Source organism: Pongo pygmaeus, chromosome 8, assembly GCF_028885625.2.
Source record: "Pongo pygmaeus isolate AG05252 chromosome 8, NHGRI_mPonPyg2-v2.0_pri, whole genome shotgun sequence".
Taxonomy (NCBI): domain Eukaryota; kingdom Metazoa; phylum Chordata; class Mammalia; order Primates; family Hominidae; genus Pongo; species Pongo pygmaeus.
In genome coordinates this window covers 137,662,813-137,690,010 of record NC_072381.2, presented here as the reverse complement: position 1 = coordinate 137,690,010, position 27,198 = coordinate 137,662,813, and the positions used below count along the sequence as shown (strand labels likewise).

The following is a 27,198-nucleotide window of genomic DNA, read 5'->3' as shown; positions in this document are numbered from 1 at the left end:
CAGCTGGGAGAAAAGCCAGGACGGCCTGGGTCTTCCTTCCTCTTTTCCTTAGGGAGGGGAGAGCCCAGCCCTCTCCAGGGAGTCGAGGCTGCGCTGGCATCATGGCCCCACCCCCTCCACTCTCCAGGTGTCCAGGAAGTCTACCCCTGCCACCTTCTCCAGGAGAGGAGGGACACTGGCTTGGGGCACCGTGGGAGAGACACATCTGCAGAGCTCTGCCAGGACAGGCAGGGAGGGGTGGCCTGTTTCTCCAAACCCCTATGTGCCAGGAGCACCCCTTCTCCTTGCTGTGGGAGGCCCAGCCCACCAGGCAGGTCAGGGCTAGTGGTGGGACTAGGAGCAGGTAGTGGGCTGGGTGGCCCCAGAAGGGGGTCAGGGTAAGTTGAACAGAGAACGCTGCCTGCAGACTCACCATACCTTCCCGCCTTTGGAAGGAAACGCAGACAGGGTTGGTGACAGAGCAAAGTGGAGCTGAATCTGTCCTTTGCAAAGATACACAGTGGGTGCTGTCTGACCTGAGTGTGCCAGATCTCCCAGAGCAGACGGGGCTTAGTGGACCCCCCAAACCCGGCCCTGCAGGCCCTCCTCCCGAGATCACCTTTTCTGAGCTGAGCAGGGCAGGAGACCCCAGGAGCCCAGCCCTCTCCCAAGTGTCCACACAGCTGCTATTACCTTTTCGGCCAAGGTCAGGACTGTCCTGGCTTGTATGACAACCACCTGCTCCTCATTGGTCAGGTTCTGCACCCAAAAGCAGAACACAGGTGCGGTCAGAAGCAGTGCCTTTGGGGGTGAGGGTGGGTGATGGATGCATGGGGAGGTTGACTGGGGAGACTGACTGGGGACACCTGGGTGGGGGCCACAGCTAAAAAGCGCTTTGACTGACATCTCTCTCCCAGCATCTCTGACACTCTTGACTTGAGCTTGTTCCCTCCAGGTGCTGTCGATTTTGTTTTCTCTCATCCTCCCTCTGCTGGTAACCACCAGGTCTAGGTAACCAGCTGAGGCAGATGCATATGCACTGCTCAATGCAGGCAGGCCACCACTACATCCCCAGCAGCGGCTGCTGCTCTGCCCAGCATCTGTCCCCTTCTGTGTTTAAAGCCAGCCTCTGCATATGCACCTGAGGTTATTAAACCACCACTTGGGAACAGTGGAGGAGAGACCACATGTTCATGGCTGTGAAATGGCTGAATCCCTGAAAGGTTTTGTCTCTTTTATGCATGTTTTATTCATGCTTCCTCCCTACCCGAGGGGCCCCAGGGTGGCCCTTCTGGGTAGAGTGATTATGGCTTTGGATGTGGGCACCTCACACTCTCAGACTCTGCTGCAGCCTGCATCCAGACCAGGGCTACCAGGCCCCAGCTCGTGAGGCCTCTCTGATTCTTGCCAGCTCACTCCAAAAGCCCTGTCCATGTCGTTCTCTCCCTAGAGTGCAAGCTCCCTAACAGCAGGCATCTCTTGCTGTCCCCCAACCCCAAACTCTGCACAGGGTCTCCCACAGGGGGAGTCAGGCTCGGTCTGTAGTCCATGGTGGGGGCCAGCTGCACTCCTGACTCAGGCAAGAATCTCATCCTGCATGGCTGGGGCTGGGTGCCCTCATCTCTCCTGCCCTGCTCCCTTTTCCCATGGCAGGTCTGGGCAGGCCACAGACCTCTCCCAACACTTTAAGTTGGGGAGGCTGAGCAGGTGGCTTCAGGGTGACTGAGGGAATCTACCTAGATGTGATTAAACCACAAGTTGCATGTGAAGTCAACACTGATTGCACAGCCAGGCTGGAAGGGCCATGGTCAGCCCACTGTCAGGAGCTCCCCAGCATCTCCACAGGTCCCCTGAGCTTAAGCCTGGCCATGAGCCCTCCAGTCTCCAACCTCCTCCGTCCCTGGACTCTGTGACGATGGCCTCAGAGGCTGCATGATGACTGCAGGGCTGTCACACTCAGTGGCACTCTTGGTGGACAGCTATGGGGCTGGGCAGGAACCCTGAAATAGGCCTGGGTGGGGCTGGGTGCCCCCAACTCTGTCACTACATCAGCTCTGTGACCCTGGGCAGTGCCTATGGGGACTCAGCTTCTCCAACTGTGAATCAGAGTTGCCCAATACAGTTCCCAAGACCTCATGATGGGGCTGATACCCAGGACTGGACCCCAGAGATGTCAGGTCCACGGCCACCCTGCTGTGGTTCTTCGGCCACCTATGACCACAATGGAGCCCCCAGGTCTGAAAGAAGCAGACCCACACCCAGAGCCTCCCTGCTGAAAGCACCCCTGCCCTGTGCCTCACTGCTCCCCAGGGGCTGGGCAGGCAAGGGGAGAAGGGAGTCCTCGGATGCAGAGCCCTGGCTGGAGGCAGTGGAAGGTCAATGAAGGTAGGATGATGGATGGATGGATGGAGGGAGGGAGGGGCTCTGGATAGATGGAAGGATAAAGGATGAAGGATGGAAAGATGGATAAATAGCTTATGGAGGATGGATGAATGAATGAATGGTGGAGGATGCATAGATAAATTATAGAGGGTGGATGGATTGATAGATGGATTCTGGAGAATGGATGAATGAATGGAGGATGAAGGAAGGATGGATGGCAAATGAATAGATGGATTATGAAGGATCGATGGATTATGGAGGATGAATGGGAGATGGATGGATGGGTGAAAGGTTAATGGGTAGAGGATGGTAGATGGAGAAGGAATGGATGGAGGATGGTGGATAGAGGACAGATGGAGGATGGAGAATGGATGGATTAGGGATGATGGATGATAGATGGATAGAGGATGGATGGACAGATTGTGGATGATGGATAAATGGACGGATTAAGGATGATGGATGAAGGATAGATGAAGGATGGAGGATGGATAGATGGATTATGGAGGACGGATAGATGGATTATGGAGGACGGACAGATGGATTATGGAGGACGGACAGATGGATTATGGAGGACAGATAGATGGATTATGGAGGACGGATAGATGGATTATGGAGGATGGATAAATGAATTGTGGAGGACGGATACATGGATTATGGAGGATGGATGGATGGATTACACAGGATAGATGGATAGATGGATATAAGACAGAGCATGAACGAAGGGCTAGGTAGATGGTGCATTGATGGGGAATAAATGGATGGAGAGCGGAGGATTAGTGATGGGTGGATGAGAAGTGGGATGAAGTGGTGCATTTACTTTGCCCACTCAGTAATTAACATTCTTTCAAGGAGTTTGCCATAGAAATTGGAACTCTGCCCCAAATGAAATTTAGGGGTTATCTATAGAGTCTGCTTCTTCCCCCAAGCCAAGGAAGTGGAACCCCTAAGGGTCTTGGTTTGTCTAAGAGCAACAGCCACCCCATCCTCACAGCAAGTATGGAAGGGCTGAAAGAGAGATCCCAGAAGCTGGGCAATGTGATGGGAAGTGCCATCAGCTGGAAGAACCAGGTGTGCACAGCAGAGGCCCCAGTGGGCCCTGGAGCAATGTGAGGAAGGCTCCGATTCTGAGCAGGCTCTGGGCCTCGTGGAGGGTCTCAGGCAGGGTGGCCCATGGCAGGGCTGTGGGAGGCTGGCAGGGCTTCCTGGACCCCAGAGGGGCTGGGCTGGGGTTTGTGGGTGTGAGAGGCATGCACAAGCCAGGAGAGCGACATACACTTACGGCGTTATCGCCCAGGATGTCCAGCTTCTTCATCAGCTCCGCGACCACAATGTCCTAAGGCATAGAGGACAGGCAGGGGTGAGCGGCCACAGGGTGGGCAGAGGGGGCGGGGAAGGGCAGGGTGGGCAGAGGGGGCGGGGAAGGGCAGGGTGGGCAGAGGGGGCGGGGAAGGGCAGGGTGGGCAGAGGGGGCGGGGAAGGGCAGGGAGGGGCAGAGGGGGTGGGGTGGGGAGGGGGCAGGGGTGAGGCGGGGCGGGGAGGGGGCAGGGGTGAGGCGGGGCGGGGAGGGGGCAGGGGTGAGGCGGGGCGGGGAGGGGGCAGGGGTGAGGCGGGGCGGGGAGGGGGCAGGGGTGAGGCGGGGCGGGGAGGGGGCAGGGGTGAGGCGGGGCGGGGAGGGGGCAGGGGTGAGGCGGGGTGGGGAGGGGGCAGGGGTGAGGCGGGGTGGGGAGGGGGCAGGGGTGAGGCGAGGCGGGGCAGGGAGGGGGCAGGGGTGAGATGGGGCGAGGAGGGGGTGAGGTGGGGCAGGGAGGGGGCAGGGGTGAGGTGGGGTGAGGAGGGGGTGGGGTGGGGCAGGGGTGAGGTGGGGCAGAGAGGGGGCAGGGGTGAGGTGGGGCGGGGAGGGGGTGGGGTGGGGCAGGGGTGAGGTGGGGCGGAGCAGGCAGAAGGGGCGGGGCTCACCGTCACGCCTTCGGCCTCACAGTACACCTGGAGGGGGCTCTTCCCGTCCACGAAGGGCGTGTGGTGGAAGTTGATGGCGGGTGACTTCCTCTCCCTCTCCTAGGACAGAGGGGCAGAAGGGTGAGCCGCTCCCCTCCCATCCCTTCCCTCTAAGAGGGCTGTGCTGGGGCCTGAGGAACACGGGCCAAGACCATGGAACCAGGGATCAACACAGCATTTATGAAAACCAAACCGCAGCAGCAGCAGTGGTGGCAGAATCTGCATTGGACCTGGACCTGCCCAGAAGGACTGCGCCTGTGTATTCGCTGACCCCAGATGGGCTGGGCAGAGTTCATCATACTCTGGCCACGTGGCCTGGGCAGTCCCCACCCTGAGCCCACAGGCACATCCCTCAGTGAATCCCAGGGCCCATGGGGAGGATCGGGGAGGGGCTGCAGGTCGCATCCCCTGCAGGCCTGACCAGAGGAGCCTCTGGAGGACACAGGCTGGCAGTGCTGCCACTGTCCCCACAGGCAAGCCCACGTGGCCGAGGTCGTCCACACATGGAGTGATCACACAACTGCCCTGTCCTCCCGCAGTGGACGGGAGGGCTCTAAGAGGCAGCTCCAGCTGGACTCTGAGGCTCCAGGTGCTGGCCTGAGACGGAGGCCTCAGGGCTGTGTGTGGTGCTCCGCAGGGGCAGCCCCTGTGTGGGCCACTTCCTCCCAGCCCCACAGGTGGACCACCCTTGTCATGAAACAATCACAGCGACGTGGCTGCCCACACCCAGCCTGAGCTGCCCCGTGGGATCCCCCTCCTCCCTCCTCCTGTGCAGGTCATGGCAGAGGACACAGGGCCAGGGACGGCAGGGCACAGGCAAAGGGCTCCCAGTCACCGCGTGGCCCCCACTGCCCTCACTCAGGGGCAAGAAACAAACGTCTGCCGACCACGGAGGCCTGGACACAGCCCCACACCAGCTGCAGCAGGGCCACGGGGGCGGATGGAGGACAGACTTGCCGGCTCCTCGCGGGTGGATGGAGGACAGGCGGATGGAGGAGGGACGTGCCGGCTCCTCGCCCCACAGGTCTGGAGCAGATGCTGCACTGTCAATCGTAGTGCTTTTGTTTTGTTTTCCCTGCATGACACTGAGCTCCATGGCCCATTTCCCCCATGTTTACACGTGCTTTGGGCGGCCGGCCTCATCCTTCGTAGGAAGAGGTGGTCCCTGCACGACACTGAGCTCCACGGCCCATGTTCCCCATTGGATGTTTGGACGGCCGGTATGAAGAGGTGGCAGTTTATGGCCATTTGCCTCTTTCCTCCCTGACGGCCTTGTGGGTTCATGTTCTTCAGGGGTTTGTGTGGGTTAGGAAGGCTGAGGACTGGATCCCTGACACGGCCACAGGCCACAGTGCTGGCCATCCGCTCAGCTACCTCAAGCTCCAGGATCCTGAACTCCAGCAGCTCGTTTTGGTCTCTGGCATCCTGCACCTCGTGTCTGAGCCGAGCCTCTTCCGTCTCCATTTGTTTGATCTGCAACATAAAAGATGCGTGAGGTGAGGGGTCTTGTTCTCTCTCACCAGAGGTCTTGGGAGGTCAACTCCAGGCTGACTGGACAGCTGCTGGATGCTGGGGAGGCCAGTTGGCTGGCCTGGCGCCCAGAGCCCTGGAAGCTCCTCACAGCCCTGGGTATGTTTGGGTTTGTCCTAGTGAGACAGCCTAGCCATCCGGTGGTGGGCGGGGCTGGGCAGGCAGCACCGCATACCACAAGCCAGGAGCCTGGGGGCCTTAGTGGGGGCTCTGAGCTAGGATGAGGAAGGGAGGCTGTGGAGGGTAAATGTCCCAAGTGGCTCCCTGGTGCCCCTTGGAGCCCAGGCTGTGCCCAATGGAAGGAGCGGGTACCATGGCTGCCTGGCCACCGGTATTCACTTGGCTAATTAAGGGGCTGTTTAAACGGAACCAGTTACAAGTAAAGCGGATGCAGGAGTCCCCTACACCTTCCAAAGGGTCAAGGGGCACAGCCCATGGCATGTGTCCTCAGCAGCCTCATGGCGGCAGGGGCCACCAGGGGCAGACAGCTGCGTCCATCCCCTGGAGCTGAGCTCGGGGGACTGAGGGGCCTGCTCCGATGCTCAGGGGACCAAGATAAACTCAGAAGCATTGCATCGTTGGAGTGAGCCAGCTCAGTGGGAGCTAGACCCTCCCGCAGGGCCAGCTGTGTGCCGCTGCACAGTGGGCCTGCCGTGGAACACCTGCAGGGCCAGGAATGTGACCCGCACCCAGTGTAGCCAGAGAAAAGCATGGCTCCAAGTGTGCACATGGGCATGTGTGTACATGCACAAGCATTTCTGTGTGCGTGCCAGCATTTATGTGTGCATGTGTTCAAGTGTGCATGCAAGCATTTCTGTGTGCCCATGTTCAAGTGTGCGCGCAGGTGTTTACGTGTGTGCGTGTTTAAGTGTGTGCCCTTAAGTGCATGTGAATCTCTGCCTGTGCCAGCATTTACGTGGCACACACAGCATTGTGCTGAGCCCTGTGGAAACAGCGCTTCTAATTTAAGAGATGTTCCGTGTGTCCACGGGAAACACGGGGGTGTCGTTCGCCATTCAAGATGTGAACCAAGACTAAAGCAGGACCCCCAGAGGGCATGACCAGCCCTGGGCTGGCAGCAGTGCAGAGGCTGCGTCAGACACCCCTGTTTGTCTGAAGCTCTGTCCTGCTGGCACACATCAGACTCATCAGCCAGGCTGCCCTAGCTTCTCCCCAGAGGGCCGCACCTGCCAGTGTGAGACACTGCTACCTCCTCAGGACACCTGTCCCTGCCCATGGACAAGTGGGGTGGGGGGTCACACGGAGCACCCCTCACCTGTGCGTGGTAATGACAACCCTGCTGGCCTTCCTGCCCCTGGACCCGTAGCCAGCCCCACCCCTGCCTCATGCCACATCACCTGCTCCCACAGTTGTGAGGTGCACCCCTCTTGGGATGGCCCTGGACTGCCCAGACCTAAGTCTAGGGCCCTCAGTGCTGCGACTCCCTCTTTAACCCAGTGCACGCAGCAGCTGAGCCAGATGGGCCTGATGTGGTGGGGAGGTGCCCTGAGAGAAACCTGCGCTCCCGTCCCTGCACCCCCGGCAGAAGCTAAGGCCACTGAGAGCAGCCTGGCCACACACTGCATGTTCTGATCTGTTTTATGTCTGATAAAGTCTTCCAGACCACAAAGCCCAGGCCGGGTGGGGGTGGGGGTGGGCAGCACTTCAGGAGCCTCTTGTCATCCGGGACCAAGAAAGCCTGGACCTGGGCCTGCCAGGTGACACCCTGGCGAAGTCTCAAACATGCACTCCCTCAGCCAGGCTGGTCCATGGGCTCTTCCTTGAGGACCCTTCAGCTTCCCCACAAGCGTTGCTGGAAGGAGACTTCCCTGACCCAGCCACGCTTCCCAGGGGGATGATTCTAGTGGTCTCAATAAAGCTCCTCTGTCACGATGCTCTAACCAGCCCACCCACAGAACCATCAGCACAACAGGACACGAATGGAGATGCTGCTGCAGATAGGGGCCTGCCTGGACCCAGGAGAACAGGCCCCAGCTCCCTCTGTCCAGGCCATCCTCCTCCCCAGGGCTCCTGACGGGGTCCCGCAGGAGGGAGCGGAGCAGAAGGGGGCTGGGACAGAGTCATTCAGAAGCCTCAGCCCTCGCTCCACCCTTCAGCCCCACAGGGACCACTGCAACCCCCAGGAGCATAGAGCAAGTCCTGCCAGGGCCTCCAGGGGTTCGGGGCTCACCTTTTCCACAAGCTCTTGATTTCTCCGGTACAGCGCCTGCTTCTCTTCAATCCACTTCATGTCCTTGGAAATGGAATTGAAAGAAATAAAGACACTGAGGGAGGAACTCATAAACCAACGTTTAAATCGTGATGTGGCAGAACACCAAAGACCAGTCTGGCCAACGTGGCAAAGCCCCATCTCTACAAAAAATACAAAAATTAGCCGGGCGTGGTGGCACATGCCCGTGGTCCCAGCTACTCAGGAGGCTGAGGTGGGAGGATGGCTTGAGCCCAGGAGGTCAAGGCTTTAGAAAGTTATGATCGCACCATTGAAGCTTGTCTTCAGGTGCAGCCAAATACCCCCCACCCACATGTGCCCCCACGCCCGAGCAGATGGCTGCAGGCTCACCTGCCCCTGCTCTGCCAGGGCCTTCTCCAGGTCCTCTATCCGCGCCTGCGCCCTCTGCACTTCGGCTTGTAGCTGCTCACGGGTCTGTAGGACGGGAGGAAAGATACATCAAATTTTCTCTAAAAGCCGGGACAGACAGCACACACACTCGCGAGACGTCAGAAGGGTCTGTCTTTTGGTTCAGTTCATTGAGAAGTGACTATTCGCCCTTCCTTTGGAAGAGATGCTTTCTAAGAGAGGGAGAACTGTTTTGTTTTGTTTTTTTGAGACAGGGTTTGGCTCTGTCATCCAGACTGGAGCTCAGTGGCACAATCTTGCCTCACTGTAACCTCCGCCTCCCAAACTCAAGTAATCCTCCCGCCTCACCATCCTGAGTAGCTGGGACCACAGGCGTGCGCCACCACACCCCGCTAATTTCTGTATTTTTTGTAGAGATGGGGTTTCACCATGTTGCCCAGGCTGGTCTCAAACTCCTGAGTTCAAGCAATCCGCCTGCCTCAGCCTCCCAAAGTGCTGGGATTACAAGAGTGAGCCACTGTAATCCCAGTGAGTGAGAAATTTAAGGCTTATTTGAAGCAAGAGATCTCACTTAGATTCTAAGGGGAAATTCTGCAGGTTAATTTTGAGGGCCTGTTAGGAGAAATCTTTGTTTACAAGATGACACAGCCAATGAGGATGACTGAGGCCTAGCGTGTGCTCAGCCCTGCCGGGTGCCAGCCAGAAGGCTTTGTTCGAGGGACTCTCCACATGGACCCGCTGGAAGCCCCGGGTGGTGCCGCTGCCTGTGCGGGAGCTGCCTCAGCCCAGGGCTCGCTGCCTTCCTGAATTTTGTGTTCCTTAACTGACTCCCAGAGCCCGCCCCACATCTGCAGGAAAAGCCCTGGCACTTTCCCCGTCAGCATCCTGGTTTGTGAAGTCCCTCCCGAGTGCCACCGAGGCTTCTAGCCGAGGTCTGAGCCACGTCCCTTAATTCAGTTTGCTCTGGTGGCTCCGAACCATGGGGCCACAGTGGCTCCTGCTCTCCCTGGGGACAGCTTCCAAGGGAGGGGTGCGTTTCGGGACAGGACGCAGGGTCAGAGGATCCATCAGCCAGGGTGGGAGGTGGGCGAAGGCGTGGCCTGTGGTGCCCCCCAGGCTGTCCTGGGCTCCTCCCATCAACCCCGGCCTCTTCCCTCCCTTAAGGGGTCACAATCGTGGATGTGAGCCCTTGGGTTGGAGAATGCTTAGCAGAGGGAATTCCAGTTAGTCCTAACCCTGTTTCCAGACAGGGAAACGGAGCCCACAGAGGGCTGTGGGCCCCCTGCAGCCTCAGGACCGTGGCAGGGATGGGCCCACGTCCATGTCTTCAGACGCCTGTCCTCTCCTGCTCCCTTCCTTATCCTGAGGCTTCCTCGATTTCCACAGTGAGGAGTGACATTTCCAGTTATAATACAGAATCAGACTGTGGGATGCCGGCTAGTCTGTTTTCTTCATTAATCTTTTCTGTATCTTCCAGTTTTTAAAATAACCATGCAGCACTTCTGGGCATCAGATTTTCCTCTGATTCTAAATGACATTAAAAATTTTTTTACATGCAATTTGGACATTTTTACTCTCTAAGCAAAGCTTCTGAGTTCTTTGTTTTCATGTGGCCCCTGAGCAAATGTTTCTCTGGCACCCGACAGGAAAAAGGGAAGACAGGACGCTTCCTCCAGCTCCTCCAGCTCCCGGTGAGCTTGGCCAGGAGGATGCGGCTGCTGCCCCGCCCCTGCTGTGAGGGAGAAAGGCTGGGCCCATGAGGCTCTGGGATGTCTCGGGGCTGCTGTGCTTTATGATGCTCTGAACCGAGGCCTTGACTTTTTCCTTTCTCCAAGGGTCATGCAAAAATTAAGTCAAAGTGAAAGAGGCGATATTTAAGGTCCCCAGTTACGCAGACAAATCTCTCCGAGCCTGAGGAGGGGGAGTCCCCTCCAGGGCCAGGCCCCCCCCCCCCACTCAGGACAGGAGGAGGGCACGGAGGAGTGGAGCTCTCTCTTAATTTTCACAACAGACGTCCCCAGTGAGGTGCCAGAAAGGCAGGAGGAAAACCAGCCATGTCACCAGGGTGGTCTGGGTGGACAGAGGGTGAGGCCAGCGGCTCCCTGGGGCACTAACGTGGACCACGCTGGGGATGCTCTGCGGACACTCTCCCCTCGCCCCCAAGAGGTCCGTCCCCCACCCAGCTCAGCCACCCTAAGTTGCAGAATCGCCAGACACTGGCGTCTCCGGCCCTGCAGGGTGGTTGTGGGATGGGGAGGCCGACGGGAACCCCACACCCGACAGCTGCCCGCTCCGGAGAACCTCTCAGCTCCCCCAGAAAGCAGCCCGTCTCGCTGTGAGGGGTACCAGGTGCAGGTCCTCCAGCGGCTTCCCCTCCGACACTCAGTAAGAGAGAGTGGGGCGGCAAGAGGACCCCCGACCCACGACCCACGCTCTCTCCACAAGGCCTGGTGCCTGCACTGCCCTCCACGGCCCGCAGAGGGCACCCGCCAGCCACACTGGGGCCTTTCCTGGGGGACAACGCTAAGGTGAGCCAGGCAAGTGCGTGGAGGGACATGGCTGCTGGGGTCCTGCCCAGTGGGGAGGCTGGGGGAGAGGGACCAGGGCCAGGGCAGGCACAGCCTGTGTGAGCTCAGCCTTTGAGGATGAATGACCTCCACAAATTTCAACACCGAGCTTGGTGCTGCCATGGGTCATCGCCACGCTGCCAACAGTGGAAGAGGAGGTTTGGAAGGAGACCCACCCTGGGCACTGTGGACCCCTGCCACCACTACCACCCCGTCTCCCCCAGGACCCTCACTCACACCTGTGCCTGGCTCCGCTCTGGGCCAGTCCCTCCCACCTGGGCCAACTCCCAGCACCGGGCTCCCCAATCCCTGGTTTTGATCGGCTTCCATGGGCACCCCCAGGACTGGAGGCAAGCGCAGGAGAGGAGGGGCCCGGGCCCAGGAGGGCTAGTGAGCAGGGTGTCCCAGCCCAGGCCATGGGGTCAAGCGGGAAGACACCAGGGGGCCGGAACGCGCGCAGTGGAAGTCATGTAGACCTTAACTTCTCGCTCTGCGTCTAGCGTCCCTCCAACCTGCTCCTGCAACAAGGCGTAGGCGCGCTGCAGGGCCTGGTACTCCATGGTCAGCTGCCGGAACCTCAGCTCCGTCTCCTCCTTGGCCATGCCCTGGAGAGACACGGATGCCACACATGCACAGAGACGCAGCGTCAGTGGCTAGCACCTCCTCTGACGGCGGGGCCCCGGGACTTCCCTTCTCCCCAGACATCAAATGGTGTGTGTGGGGGGCGGGGGGGGGGGGTCTCTCTAGCAGCATGAGGGAGGGGACCTGCTCCAGTGTGCAGGGAGCCGCAGCTGCCTGGGGACTCAGTGCTGTTTGGAGAAAGGTTTCCCTGGGGAGGGGAGCACTGAGCCCTGGGATGGGAGCTGAGCTGGCTGCACGGCTGAGGCCAGGGTAAGCCTGCTGGGCTGATGGCCATAGCCAGGGGCTCGGCTGGGGCTCCCGCTTGCTAGCCAGGCTGCCCTGACCCAGCAGACCCTCTGTTACCAACCAGGCCTGCACACGCTCTGCTCTGCTGAAACACGTCCTGGGAAGAAAGCTGGGCTTTGTGAAGGGAGTTAAAGTACCCCAGGCAGCATGTCTCCTCCCAGGCGCCCTCCTGCAGGCTCACCCTGCTAGCTGCAGTGCCCCCCACCATCCCAGGGAGAAGACAGGTGAGCCTGCTGCTGCCTTCAAAGGGTCCCGGTGGGCCCCCAGGGCTGGAAGGGTTGGCAATGTCTAGGAGTGACTGAGCCCAGAAGCCTCGGCCTGGCCCAATTCCCCTGCCCCACCCTGCACCTGAGGCTGTGAGAGGATGTCTTAGATCCCTCAACAGGTCTGTGGCCATTGGGCCACCCTCCAGGGTCTGCCACAGGAGGCCCAATCCTTGGCTGTGCCATTGGCTGTGGACACCCTCCTTGTCCCACAGCCACAGGGCCTGGGTCCCACAACACCAAGCCCCGACCTGGTGCTGAAATGGCTGCCTGGACTTGAGGGTAGCCATCCTTCTGGAAGAAGGGGCTGGGGGGCAGAAACGCTTGTGCTGTTATCATAAAGAAAACTCCTGCTCAACATCCCTCTCACCCTAATGTGCTCTTGGCACTGGGACCAAACTCCCTGATGAGTGGTTCAGACCCTCCTGGGGAGGCCCCTTAGGAAGGGAGAGCTCGCTGTACCCCTCTGCAGAAGGGGCATAGGCTCAATGGCAGGAGGAGGCATTGAGGCTTCATGGGAGCAAGAGCGGGCCTCAGCCCACACCCCAAGCCACGTCATGGGAGCTTCTCGCCATGCCCAAGCTGGCTATCAGCGGGTCAGTGCCAGTGAGGGCCACCAAGGGCTTCCCCATGAAAAGCCGGCAGCCCATGCCCAGCCAAGCCCAGGACATAGCAGGAGACCCTCATTACCTCCTCCAAGCCCAGGACCCAGCAGAAGACCCTCGTTACCTCCTCCAAGTCATCATCCGGGGTGCACGGGGTCTGGTCCGTCCTGTCTGTTTGGTAAGAGATGGAGGAACCGTCGGATTCCAGGGAAGCCTCTTCATCGTATCCAAAGAATGTCTCCACAACCACCGGCTTGTGACCGAAATGCAACGTGTCAGTTCAAACCAGACCCAGCCACAGCCGCCTTCTCCCGCCGCCTCCTCCTGCTGCCCAACGATGGGGGCCGCAGCCCCACCCTGCAACACACTCCCATCTCTGTCCCTGGCCGCCCTGGCACAGGCCGAGGAGGTGGCCTGGGTGTGAGGGGGGCTCTATGGCAAGGCTGGCGGGGTGGGTGGGAAAGGGGCCTGGAGTCCCGTGGGTGAGCGGGTCCTGGTCCTGCCCTTAGTGGTGGGGAATGAAGCCCTTCGTGGGGCATCGTTCCTGCGGTTCCCTGAGGGTGGTGCCCGGGGTAACAGGATCGATGGTGGGTGCCTTCCCTGTGTGATCTCATTCCCAGTGATGCATTTCTGTTCTATTTTTTAAAGTTTCAGTCCTTGACTGATTGGAATAAAAACAAAGACGGGGTCCTCCGTCAGCTGGTATGAGAGGCCCTGCCTTCGGGGACCCCCCAGGTTCACCCCGACATCTGCATCTTTAGGGTCCCCTCACCCCTGCCTTCGAGAATCGAAGGGGGACTCATCTGGGTCCCCTTTAGAAGTGTTACAAAATGGAAAGCCCGCCATCTTCTTCAGTCCCTTCTGCCGTGGCCACGGTGGCCTCCAGGTCTCCTCCCAGTTCTTCTGCCAGAACCTTCCAGCAAAACTCCCTCAGGGACCCCAGGGCCACCCGACTTCCCCTACCCCCTGCCAACCACTGGCCCCTGTCCTGTGTGCCTCCCCACACCCTGTGTCCTCCCTTCGCAGGGCCAAGGCGTCTGCTGGACACTTTCAAATCCCGGAGGGGTCCTGAGCGGGTAGAGCCTGGACAGCTCCTCCTCTCCACCTTTCCGAGGGCAAGTGTTTGTGACCGAGGAGCATCTAACAGTCTAACAGCGAAAAAACACTGCTGACAGCTTAAAAGCCACACACACACTCACATACTCACACACACATACACACACACTCACATACACACACACACTCACACACACTCACACATACATACACACATACACACACAGATGCATACACACTCACATGTATGCACTCATGTACACATACACACACATGCATACACTCACACACATACACATACACACACACACACACAGACACACTCAACATAAAGCAGGAGATGAGTTAGGTCCTTTGGTAGCTGCTCCAAAGCCTCCCTTAATAAAAATCATAGGTTTATCACAAAGGATTCTACTGTAGAGAAATGATGACAGGTGTTCACATTTCCTGGGGACGTGGGTCTGCCCTGTGGAGGCTGTGGATGAGGCTGCCGCAGGCTGCAGGTGTGGCCGAGGACGGTGAACGGCAGGACAGGCGAGCATGGGGTGTATGGCACAGCCAGGACAGGTGAGTGTGAGCATCCACAGCCGCCCATCCTCAGAGCCGTGCATCCCACAGGTCATGGGGACTGGGACCCTACACAGGCAGTGAGGACACCAGAGCCGGCACCTCTTCATTGCTAGTGTTGCTGGTATGGTTGTTACCAATTCCTATCTTCTCTTGGAAATTTGAAAGAAACAAATTTATTAAAAATGATAAACAGAATATTTTCTTTGGGTCCTATTTTGGTCATTTCACAGTAACAATTTTTAGAAATAATAAAAATTTTTTTCATCTCCAAAGACTAATTCCTATTAAGCACACGCCAGCACGCTCTCCACACACATCAGCACTCTCCACACACGTGGGCACAGTCCTTAGCACACACACCCAGTGCCCTCCACACACACCGGCGCACCCCTCTCCACACACGCGGGTGCAGTCCTCTCCACACACACCCGGCATACTCTCCACACACACGGGCGCGGTCCTCTGCGCACGCATCCAGCGTACTCTCCACACATGCGGGCGCGGTCCTCTGCGCACACACCCGGCGTACTCTCCACACATGAGGCGCGGTCCTCTGCGCACACACCTGGCATACTCTGCACACGTGCCTGTGCGCTGTTCCTTACCTTGGGAAGTTTTGCCATTTTCTTTCTTTGCTTCCGGAATCTTAACAGCTTGTCCCGCTCCTGCGGAAGCCAGTTGAAGAGGTTGTGTTAGTGGTGGAACAGCTCCACCGGTTTCAGTCCACAGTTTACTGCCCGCGTGCCATCATTTGGATGACAGGGAAGACGGCGTCTGGGCTGGCTGTCCCCACACCACAGCGGGAGGCCCTGGCTCCAGCTCTGCTGCTCGGGGAGCTCCTGTTTCCAGGGTGACATGGGCAGCTCCCCGGTTAGATGGGCTCTGAGCTTGTCTTGCTCAATTGTCCACCAGCTCCCCTTCTAAATGCATCCAGGGGCCACACAGGGCAGGTGACTTGAGGGGCACACAGTTGTGGGAAGCTGGAAGGGGACTCATGGCCAAGGACCCTCTGGACCCTGCAGGGCTGGTGTCCACATCTGTGTGGGGACTGATGCCCTTAAAATACTAAGGAGACCGGGGTCCTGCTGCTCTCCAGGGAACCCATGCTGTAGTTCCATGGCCGTGATGGTGAACCTCTCGGGCTGCGGCTGCCTGTCTGTGCTGGCCAGGGAGAAATGCACGGTGGGGTGAGCAGCCATCTGACCCTGGCCATTAACTCAGAAACACAATTGTCCCAAGCTGGTGCCGACTCGACGGGGGCATCAGTGGGTGTCCCTGGCTCCTGTCTGACCCACACCGAAGGGCATCAGCCACCTGTGCACAGCCTTGGCCAGGTGGCACCACAACAACAAAATTCCCCCGAAAGGCTGCCGCAGCCGCTTCTGTCTGGTCTGTGAGGAGCCTGGGCAAAGAATGGGTCCCACGGGCGACTACAGGGGGAGCGGAGGCGCGGGGAAGCGGGTGCTGACCATACTTACTAACACGCTCTTCACGTAGCCGGCAGTCTCAAGGGTCTAGGAAAGGAAGACAGCACGTTACGGAATTGCTCAGGGTCCCTGTTAGCCAAGCCCCTTGGGAGCCAGAGGACGGGGCCGCAGCAAACAGCCCGCCAGGTACCTTGGACAGTTCATCTATGAGGTTTTGCTGCTCCACAATCTGAAGCTTCAAGAAATCGACTTCTCTCTCATCCTGACTTTGATCAAGGTCGTTCAAGGAACTGGGTCTCCGTATGATTCCGGCTCTCTGCCTCTGAAATGCCAAGCAGCCTACATCACAAGTTGGGGAGTGAAGGGGTCTGGCTGAACACAGTGGGTGGGGGGGCGGGAGGGTCTTCTCCCTCAACCCGCACTGCCCACTCTCAGCTGCCCGGCTGGCAGCCTCTGCTCAGGCCTCAGAACAGCCCAGCAGCAGAGTCCCGGGGGAAATGAGGCCTATGTGGGCCCAGTCCCGCAGCAAGGGCAGGTCTGTGCAGCCCAGACAGACACGCGTGGGCCCTGCGGGTCTTCCAGAAAACATGGCTGGAGGGGATTGCTCAGAGCCCTGAAGCTGACGCTGGGTTGTGTGCCCATTTGCCACGTGGCCACTGCTCCCAAATACCTCCTGACTCTAACTCAGTGTGAAAAGAAGGGGGCTTCCATAGAGAGGGGTAAGGAGGGCGCCTCTCCCCCACGTCCGGCTGAATTACTCGTTGAGTAAACTCTGGCTTCGTGGCCTTCGGGGTCCTCAGGGCAGGGGAACGCAGTGACACTGGCTGATGGCCCCCCACTCCCGGCTCATGGCCTTGGCGGAGCAGAGACCCCTTGCCCCCGACTCCTGCTTGGTGCTGTGTGCCAGGCCTCCTCTCCTCCCCAACAGCCGGGACTCCGCAGCCTCTTACTACCCTCGCCCGGGATTTTCCGAGTTGGAGGCTGCCTGTTCCAGGCCCTCGAGTGAGACGCAGACAAACAGGCCTGGGGAGGGGACGCCTCACAGCTGCGTCCTTTGCAAGGTCAGGGCCTCCTCCAAGGCTCCCCTCCCCAGGGCTGGGCTTGGCAGTTGCCCCCCTTCAAACATGTGTGAGGCCAGACTCCAGCAGAAGGCCTGGCCACGCATCTGGGACCGGCTGTCATGCTAAATCTTGCGTGGAGAAGGGAGGAGATGCTGCCTGGAATTCCGGTGCGACCATGGCCCCACGGAGCCCCCCACCCCCTCACCATTTCTATGTTCTCCTGGGTGACGAATTTTAACTTGTTTTCCATTCGGCGTAAAGCGTGAGACAAATCCTCGTTCTTCCGACTGAGGCGCTTGTTTTTATCCAGCAGAGGCTTGTACTGACTCTCGGCTTCTCTTACACGCTTTAACTGAAAGACAAAATTAATCGCACTATGTGATTGTTCTTTAAGTGACAGAGAACCAGCAGGTCTCCACACAGAGTCGGCAGACTGACCAGAACTTGAGCTGCAACAACGCAGTTCCCAGCCCTCTATTTGGGAAGTCCATGCCTCCAAGTGGCACCCACTGGCCCAGCGCCCGGGTGAACCCGCTCGCCCAGCTCCCAGATGAACCTGCTCGCCCAGCGCCCGGATGAACCCAAGCTCAGGGCTGGGCTCGGCGTCCCCGGGGGTGAGTCCCATCCCATTGACAGATGGGGATTAAGATGAAGACCAGCAGTCTGGGGGCAGCGCTTTGTTTTGCCAAGAAGGGCTGTGGTAAAACCGCCCAGCCCACTGGACCCTTGCAGACACGCGACAGCTCACGCGCCCTGCAGGATCTCGAGTTACCTGGAAATCTCAGTGGCTATAAGGACCAATGGCAACAGCCCCACTGAGAGGCCGCGTCTGCACATCCCAGATCATCTGCAGAACAGAGGAGGCTTCTACCCCCACTAACGCAGAGCAGGGGTTAGTCAACCAGCCCTTGAGGGGCAAATGTGACCCCTAGCTGTTTTTGCTAATAAAGTTCAACTGGAACACAGTCAGGAGACTTCGACGCAAGGCCGGTCCTTGCGACCACCACTCCTTTTCGCAAAGAATTTTGAAAGTGGATGCCCCCCAGGTCCCCAACTCCGCAGTCACAAACCCCCAGGAGCCAGAAGTCCCCACCCACGCTCACCAGCTCGTTCCTCTCTTCCGACAGCAAGGCGTTGCGGTCCTCCAGTTTGCGGATAATCGCACTTAACTCTGCGATTTTAAGCTGGAAGCGCCGGGCATCTTTTTCATCCAACTGCTGTTCCTAAAACAAAAATCAACTGCAAATAACTGTTCCTACACACAGGCCTGGGAAGCCTTTGCAAATCCCAGCACGCTACGGGAACCAAAACCCTGCCGTGGGACGAGCGCCTTTGCCTCCACGCGGCTGCTGGGAAGGTTCGGACGCCCCCCCTCCAACCGGGGAAAGGCACCCAGCCCAGCACCATGGTCACTGCAACTGCGTGAGGCAACAGAACCGACGGGCAGAGCGAGACCCTGCCTCAAACACAACAGCTATTTTAAAATAACATAAAGTAAAATAATGAAAAGGAGCAGACATGTCTAGAAGTATGCAGATGGAGAGGGCGGGGGCGTGCAAATGCAGAAACCGCGAGTGTGGGTGATGCCAGGAAGACGTCTGCCAGCTCCCAGCCCTCTGCCTGGCCCCTGCCGCTGCCCCTTCAGGAGGGTACGCCCCCTGCCCCACGGGGCGGCATTTCTCTGGTACAATGACATGAGCACGGGAAAGACACTTGTTGGAGACTTCCAAAAGAGGTGACACCTCCCTCCAATGGGGCTTCTAAAGAGCCATTTTTGGGATCCCTGAAACTTCACTCAAAAATTGGTGGAAACATTTGAATCCGGTTTCAAATCTCTCTGGAGTGAATGCTGTAGTCTACCACGCACCAGCAGAAGGGGCTGGATCTCATTCAAGGAAGCCGTCTGAATGAGATCTTAAAATAATATTTTCTATTCTTGAAATGTCGCTGTCCTAGGACCGGCTCAGCTCACACAGTTTTATCCTCAAAGCGAACAAGCAGCATCCAGGATGGTCCTGGGCCCGACTCGAGTTCCTCATTCAACAGGTGCAGGAGAGGCTCGGGGTCAAAGACCCAGAAGGACCAGCTGGAGGGTCCTGGACTTCAGATCCCCCAGGGCGTCCCAGAACCACGACAGAGGATGTGAGTGCGGAGCGGCAGCAAGGAAGCGGGTGGAGCTCAGCCCGGGGTGGTTGGCAGAACCCACACAACAGAGCGGCCCAGGGAGGAGCACACAGTGGTATGATCACATGAGAAGCAGGTGGGAGGGTGACTGGTGATGAGAGTGCCAGAAATCACCCTTGAGGGGCCAGCCGGGCACGTGGTGGGCAGGGAGCTGGTGCGCCAGCCTTCCCGGGCCAGAGGCAGAGGCCGTGTGCTTGGAGAGGGCAGCAGCGCATACCCAGCACAGCCTCCTCCCGCCAACCCAGGGCCGGACTCCGGGCCAGCAAGTGCCATGGACTGCAGCAGAAGCCTGAGGCGGGGGCCCACAGGAGGGTGATGAGGCCGGGGCCCATGGGAGGGTGACAGGGCCAGGGCTGATGCTATGTTGACAGAAAGGAAGGAGACGAGTCCACCAGCCCTCTGGGCCAGAGCCAGAGGAGCTGAGCACCTAGGGCCAGGCTGGGTGGGGAGGTACCCAGGCGGGAGGGTGCTGGCTCAACTCGGGATCTGGTCTCCTGGGGGAGTGGCCCATGCAGGGCCATGCAGCCACATGGCCGGGTCTGTCTGTGACACGGGGTGGGCCGGCGGGCCTGGGAGGTGCTTACAGGGCTTCCTGAGTGGTCTGAAGCGTCTCCTGCACCAGCTGCATGAGGAAGTTCCCGTCTGGGGCTGCCCGGGTGCCGGTCGGCCTCTCGGACCTGGGACAGCTGCTCATCTAGAGCCTCTTTTTGGAGCTGCAGTCTCTGAGCATGCCCGGCTTGAACCCCTAACTCTCTCTCCAGCACGAAGACTGCTCTGTCTTTAAATTTTATCTCCTCCATCTACAAGGAGAACAGAACACAATCACACAGGCGGCAGGACACGGATCTGCAGTTACCATAGAAACGAGTGCAGCCCTGCCAGGCTCTGGACTCTGAGACCGGAAGCAAAAGCAAAGCATCCTGGACTGAGAGCAGGAGCCCATGGCCCTGGGCTGAGGCACGACACCCGGGCTCCCAGCAGGCCCTGGCTCAGCCGGCTACACAGAGCTGCTGCCAGCAAGAGACTCCTTCCTGACGGTCCCCAGGCTCTGTGTGCTCAGCACGGCACCCCATTCCATGCTGTCCTGCCGGGGCCCTGGGTGCACACGGGGGTGGTGTTTTCTAGCAGGGTCGGCAGAAACCACTTCCAGCTCCTGCCTCTGCTGTAGGTTGGACAGAGAGGAGGACACCCAAGTTACCCAAACTCTGCCAATAGGAAGGTGCCACGGGCAAGTTTCTTCCCTAAACAGGCAGGGGAGACCATGGGGAACACAAATCCTGGCCTGAAAGTCAGTGTGCTGCCCCTTCCCCATCCCAGGCCACTCCCCAGGGTAGGGCTGTGCAACGTAGGGGCACCACTGTGGTCCTTGGACACCGCCCCTCCATGCTTCTGGGCATGGCTACAAAGCCGGGGCCCCACACAGCTGTCTTCAGGCAGAGCTACATTGCTCATTAATCTGGCTGCCAGCTGGGGCTTTCGGGGTGAGACGGCAGCCCAGGGGTGTGCAGGATGTCCGGGGTCGGCCAGTGGCTGTGAGGGGTCGGCAGCCCTCCCCACCCTCCCTACAACGTGGCGCTTTGTGCTCAACCTACGAAGGGAAGAAGCCCTTCCTTCCGGGGATACGGCAGCTGCTGCCTGCAAGCACCCCACCCTGATTCCAGGAATACGGCAGCCGCTGCCTGCAAGCACCCTGCCCCGCTTCCGGGCAGGAAGGCACCAGCCAGAACGCAGGGACAGCAGACCCCACAGCCCCCCGCTCTTCAGACAGACACACTCGGCACTTTGGGCGCCATTATCCACGGCATTAGATTTATGAGAAGACAAGGTCTTCGGGGATGAACAACTCAGTTTGAAATATATTTTCAAACAACAGAGCAGAATGGGATATCTTGCTGCTTTACCCATTGTTTGAGGTTTAAACAAGCTAATAAATCTGCTATTGCTGAAATTAGCTTGGAAACAAAGAAATGAAATGTCTAATTAGCCCGGATGGAGCAAGTGATGAGCTGAACAGAAGAAAATAAACCCTTAATTGCTAAATCCCCATTTTCTCTGCACACAGCAATGCTGAAAGAGGCAACATAGTCAGTTAGTGGGAATGGGGCCGGTGAAATAAGAGCATGTCCATCAGCAGCTGTGCCTGCGGCCTGGCATTTACACTCTCAGACTCAAACAAGATTTTATCAGGAGCCCCCACCTTGCTCACGGTGGGCTGTTTCCAGCAGCAGGCAGGGCAGGATTCGGGGGCTTTCCATGCCTGTGCAGACACCACACCCCACCCTGCACTTCTCCCCATGGGGCTGTGGGTGGGGGGCAGCACACCTGTCTCCTGTCCCACCTGCACCCACATGGACACCCGGGGGAACAGCCCTCCCAGCGGGCTCCGGACTGAGAGGGCTCCCTGGACACGGGATGTTCAAAGCTGAAACAGGTGTCCTGGTAAACCAGGCTGCGAGTATCACCCCACTACCAGCATCTTCCACTGGGATGAACGCTATGGCTTCCAAACAGCTGCCCTGTGTCCACTCCTGTGCCTATCTAAGCTGGTCCACTCACAACCTTAGAGTCAGCTCCACAAACAAGTCAGAGGCTGTCATAAAACATCCTCCTCCGGCACTAAGAACAGGATCCACAACCCTTGCTGGAGCCCCCGGGTGCCCCAGAGCTCCCATCTCCCCAGGCCCCACATCCTCATCCCAGAGCTCCCATATCCCCAGGCCCCACACCCTCACCCCAGAGCTCCCATCTCCCCAGGCCCCACACCCTCACCCCAGAGCTCCCATCTCCCCGGGCCCCACACCCTCACCCTAGAGCTCCCATCTCCCTGGGCCCCACATCCTCACCCCTTAGGTCCCCTGTCTCTCAGGCCCCCACACCCTCACCCCACAAGCTCCCATCTCCCCTGGGCCCCAACCTACACCCCAGAGCTCCCATCTCCCTGGGCCCCACACCCTCACCCCAGAGCTCCCATCTCCCCGGGCCCCACACCCTCACCCCAGAGCTCCCATCTCCCCGGGCACCACACCCTCACCCCAGAGCTCCCATCTCCCCGGGCACCACACCCTCACCCCAGAGCTCCCATCTCCCCGGGCCCCACACCCTCACCCCAGAGCTCCCATCTCCCCGGGCCCCACACCCTCACCCCAGAGCTCCCATCTCCCTGGGCCCCACACCCTCACCCCAGAGCTCCCATCTCCCTGGGCCCCACATCCTCACCCCTTAGGTCCCCTGTCTCTCAGGCCCCCACACCCTCACCCCATAAGCTCCCATTTCCCCAGAGCTCCCATCTCCCCTGGGCCCCAACCTGCACCCCAGAGCTCCCATCTCCCTGGGCCCCACACCCTCACCCCAGAGCTCCCATCTCCCCAGGCCCCCGCACCCTCACCCCAGAGCTCCCATCTCCCCGGGCACCCGCACCCTCACCCCAGAGCTCCCATCTCCCCGGGCCCCACACTCTCACCCCAGAGCTCCCATCTCCCTGGGCCCCACACCCTCAGCCTATAAGCTCCCATTTCCCCAGAGCTCCCATCTCCCCTGGGCCCCAACCTGCACTCCAGAGCTCCCATCTCCCACACCCTCACTCCTTAAGTCCTCTGTCCCTCAGGCCCCCACACACTCACCCCATAAGCTCCTATATCCCCAGCCCCCCACACCCTTACCTCATAAGCTCCCATCTCCCTGCCCCCCAACTCTTCCCCATATTCTTCATCCCCTGAACTCCTGTCTCCCCGCAACGCCCCCATACTCCCTCACCCCATGAACTCCCTCTGCTGCCTTCCCCACCCCCCAGGACCCCCTCACTCCCAGCTGCAGAGGATGCCTGGAAACTGGAGAGAAGCCCCTTGGGACGGTAGTCTCCAGGGCAGGGGGTGTGCAGGCCAACGCTGGGGCTGGAGGAGAGAAGATACCCCTACACTCTGCCCGCCCCCCGAGCATGCCCCGCACAGTGTCTCTCAGCATGGGGCCCCGACACGCAGCATGACAGCCACCTATGACGGCTATCCATAGGCAGATCCCTGAGCCCCCCAAGAGGCGCAGTTATAACCTCTAGGGTGGAGCCTGGGAAGCTGCATTTTATAAGCCTCCCTGCTGTGAAGCCCACGGACATGATCTCACCACTGCCCCACAGTTCTGAGGCCCCTGCACACGTGCGTCCCGCCACAGCCATGAAGCATGCTCACTACACAGGGCACGTCATTACCCCAGCATGGTCACTGGCAGCTGTGGCTGCTCCCAACCTGGGCTGACCACGCCTCAGTGCTGCAGACAGATGACTGCCTAAGGTGTTGGCAGAGTACCTGCAACCCCCGAGCAGGTCTTCTGACCCAGGGCTCATGGAGCCAGGATCCTTCCAAACACTGGGCCTGTGCAGGGAGCCCTCATGTCTGGCAGGCGTCACTCACACCACCTATTCCTCCAGAGGGGTCTGCACCTCAGGGGAGCCCTCCCTCCGCATCAACTCTTGGTTCCACGGGTGGTGACTTGAGCATACGAATGCGCCTTGTGAGACAGAAAAGGCTGCTGCTCCCAGTGAATGTGCTAGAGATAAGGAAGGAGATGTGCTTTGTCCTAGCTGGGGCTTGTTTTCCTAGCACAGAGGATCTTGATGAGAGAAGGAAGGACCCCCATCACCCAGCACCCAAGAGCTTAGAATGGGTGGGGGAGATGGGAAAAAAATACACAGATGAGATACAGAGCCTGGTCCTATTATTCCCTGTGAGAAAGCAGAGACCTGGGCGGGGGTGCGTTGGAGGTGCTAGAAGAGGCTGCCAAGCCTCCCTCAGCCTCTGGCAGGGTAGGAGAGCTCATATGATGAGGGAAACGTGATATTTTAGGAGCCCAAGCCCCTTGATGTCCCAAAGACACCAGAACTTACTGCAAGTCTGGGAATTAACCCTTGGGAATTTTTCTCTAGACAGAATGTCCAGGTCCCCCTCAATCATGGGATAATCTGCCAATACCATGAGAAGGTGGTTCCCAAGCTTGGTGGTCTCGTGCTGGAATCACCTAAGCAGCTTTCTGGAAAAAAAAAAAAAAAGGTACTGATGCCCAGAAATTTCTGGTTCCAGACGTGATGGGGTAGTTGGCATTAGACTTACCCTTCTGCGGTGAATAAGTCTAGAAGCTGAAAAAGATACACGACGCAGGGGCAGGAGGAGACAAGGAAAGCAGTGCCTGTCAGCACAGGGCCCCGGACACACAGCGTCACAGCCCCTGCGACTGTTGTCCACAGGCAGATCCCTGAGCCTGTAGATCAGTGCCTCTCATCACGGGGCCCCACCTCCCCTAACGTTTTCCCTGAGGGCGTTCTTGCAAACTCTCTCCTGGGAAACAGAGCCCAAGCCTCAGAGGCCTCTTTTGTTGCAGGACACTAAGATCAGAATTTGGTTGGGGCTGCCACAGCAGCTGGGATTTGGAGAGCAGAGGAGGGAATGGCAGAAAAGGAATGCCAAAGATCTGACTAAGGATTCCCTCAGGTCCTTGGTCCACTGCTAAGCTGTACATGTGCAAGGCAGGACTCCCCGAGGCCTTGCAGGAAACAGTTCCTGAGAAACTGAATGGTAAGTAGAAATGTAAGCGGTTGCACATGGCTGTCGAGACATTGCAATTCAAGCCCAGACAGAATAGAAAATCATAGTGAATTCTCTACATCCTGGCTACACTCCAGGGGCAGGACAATGTCCTAGGATTTTAAAACTTCATATTAAGAGAAAACAAAGCCTGAAACCACACCTCAAAAGGATCCAGGTAGTCTGCTAGTCAGTACCTGTCTGCTCAAACAAAACTCAACATTCTCTAGACAACAATAACATAATGCGCAGCCTCACAACACATCACCCACAGTGCCAAGACTATAATGAACATCATTAGACACGTGCACCCACAGTGCCAAGAATATAATGAAAATCATTAGGCACATGAAGAAGCAGGGAAAAATAACCAATAATGAAGCTAAGTCCATGGCAACACATCAACAGATGACTAGAGTTAGCCAACAAGAACTTAAAAAATAATTGTGATTGCTAGAAACAGACCCAGGGATGATGAGGATATTGAAGTAAGCCAATAGGAACTTTTTAAATCATTGTAATTAACTCACTAAAAATAATGTAATTAACACTTTATAATATCTTTCTAATAGAGATAGAAAATGAATAAAATGCAGTAATTCAAATGAGAATTAGGATCTATTTTAAAAAAGAAGTAGGCACTCAAATCCTACATACAAGGTCTAAAATTAGAAATTCATTACAAAGGTTTAAAAGCAGACTGGACACAGTAAAATCACAAACCCAAGATAAAATGATAGAAAATATCCAACCAAAGCACAAAAGGAAAAATAGAAAAATAAAACAGAATAGAGCTGAAGAAAAATATAAGGTATAGTCAAAGTGTCTAATATACATGTGATTGGAATCCCAGAAAGAGAGAGGAGGAGAAGTAATATTTGACTAAATAATGGTCCAGAATTTTCCATATCTGGTGAAAGACATCCCTTCAGATTCCAGAAGCTCAGCTGTCTCCAAGCAGTATTTTTTTTAAATTACAAAAACACACCTAGACACATCATACTGAAACTGATGAAAACCAGAGTTAAAGAGAATATCTTAAAAGTAGACAGGAAAAAAGACACATTGCCTGAAGGAACAACTCTAAGAGTGATGGCTGGCTTTTCAACGGAAACTAACAAAATCAGAGGACACTGGCAGGACATCTCGAGTGTTAAGAAAAACGCCTGACAATGTGAGAGTTCCAGGTTCAATGAATACATCCTTGGAAATGAAGGCGAGTCAAGATGTCCTTAGACAAAAGTGGAGAGCGTCCTTTGTTAATACACCCACAATGCAAAGAATTCTAAAGGGAATCTTTCAGGCTGAAGGGAAAAGACTGCAGGTGAGAAATTGTGAGGATATAAATATAAAAGACCATTAGCTGCTTATGGGAACAGCAAAAGCCATTTCTTTGGGGGCTTATGATATGTGTCAAAGTAAAATATATGACAATCATAGGAGAAGTGGGTAAATGGAGTTGACCTATTGCCTTATAAGGTACTTGTATTTTGGGTATATGGCAAAATTACTAATTTATGATAGAATGTAGTTAAGGATACATATTAATATTTCTCTGTAACTACTAATGGAATAACACTAAATGTTGACAGAAAAGGAGATAATCCCATACGATGGTTGGATAACCCCATGGGATAACCCCATCCAAGGCAAGGAGTAGAGAGAGGGAAGAGGAGGGAGGGAGGGAAAAAAAGGAACGGGGGGATAAGTGTAAAAAACAGAGAGAGAAGAACACAAATTCCCAGCATAAGGAATGAAACAGGAGACAGTGAATGGATAACAAGAAGCTCTGATGAAAAGTCTAGCGAGCAGTGAGGTGCCATGGTTCACACCTGTAATACCAGTACTTTGGGAGGCTGAGACGGGTGGATCAACTGAGGTCAGGAGTTCGAGACCAGCCTGGCCAACATGGTGAAACCCCATCTCTACTGAAACACACACACACACACACGCACACAATTAGCCAGGCATGGTGGCGCACACCTGTAATCACAGCTACTTGGGAGGCTGAGGCAGGAGAATCGCTTGAACCCAGGAGGCAGAGGTTGCAGTGAGCCAAGATGGCACCATTGCACTCCATCCTGGGTAACAGAGTGAGATTCCATCTCGAAAAAAAAAAAAAAGAAAAGTCTAATGTCAGTAAGCGGGAAGATGTGTATTAACTGAACATACTCCTTGAAGGATCTATTTTACCAAACTTAACATAAAAATAAACATAAAATCTGAACTTTATATTTATTAAATACATTTAATTCATAATTTAAAAAGATATCACAAAACTCCCAACCCAAATAGCTTCACTGGAGAATTTTCCAAACACTTAAGGAAGAAATATACTTACATTGAACAAACTCATTGAGAGAATACAAAAAGGAAAATAGTTCCAAAATCATTTTATGAGGCCAGCCAAATCTAGATGCCATAACTTGGCATGGACATTATAAAAAGTGGGAAAAAATCCTAAATCCAGTGTATACTTATAT

At 56.9% G+C, this 27,198-nt stretch overlaps 1 protein-coding gene across 12 annotated transcripts in view; it reads right to left on the bottom strand.

Annotated features, from left to right (window-relative positions):
- Positions 1-27,198, bottom strand: part of JAKMIP3 (Janus kinase and microtubule interacting protein 3) — a 158,901-nt gene that overhangs the window by 41,537 nt on the left and 90,166 nt on the right. For 4 of the 12 annotated variants that reach the window (XM_054435496.2, XM_054435494.2, XM_054435497.2 and 1 more), the window contains exons 4-17: positions 19,730-19,945; positions 18,065-18,184; positions 17,167-17,313; positions 16,091-16,222; positions 15,952-15,987; positions 15,079-15,138; positions 12,972-13,100; positions 11,529-11,657; positions 8,468-8,551; positions 8,078-8,140; positions 5,731-5,829; positions 4,318-4,416; positions 3,635-3,694; positions 673-738 (exon numbers count right to left, since the gene is read on the bottom strand). In XM_054435496.2, the coding sequence (XP_054291471.1) occupies positions 673-738; positions 3,635-3,694; positions 4,318-4,416; positions 5,731-5,829; positions 8,078-8,140; positions 8,468-8,551; positions 11,529-11,657; positions 12,972-13,100; positions 15,079-15,138; positions 15,952-15,987; positions 16,091-16,222; positions 17,167-17,313; positions 18,065-18,184; positions 19,730-19,945 (1,440 nt within the window). The remainder of the gene's footprint in view (positions 1-672; positions 739-3,634; positions 3,695-4,317; positions 4,417-5,730; positions 5,830-8,077; positions 8,141-8,467; positions 8,552-11,528; positions 11,658-12,971; positions 13,101-15,078; positions 15,139-15,951; positions 15,988-16,090; positions 16,223-17,166; positions 17,314-18,064; positions 18,185-19,729; positions 19,946-27,198) is intronic. The other 8 variants (XM_054435498.2, XM_054435502.2, XM_054435500.2 and 5 more) reach the window with 4 other exon arrangements.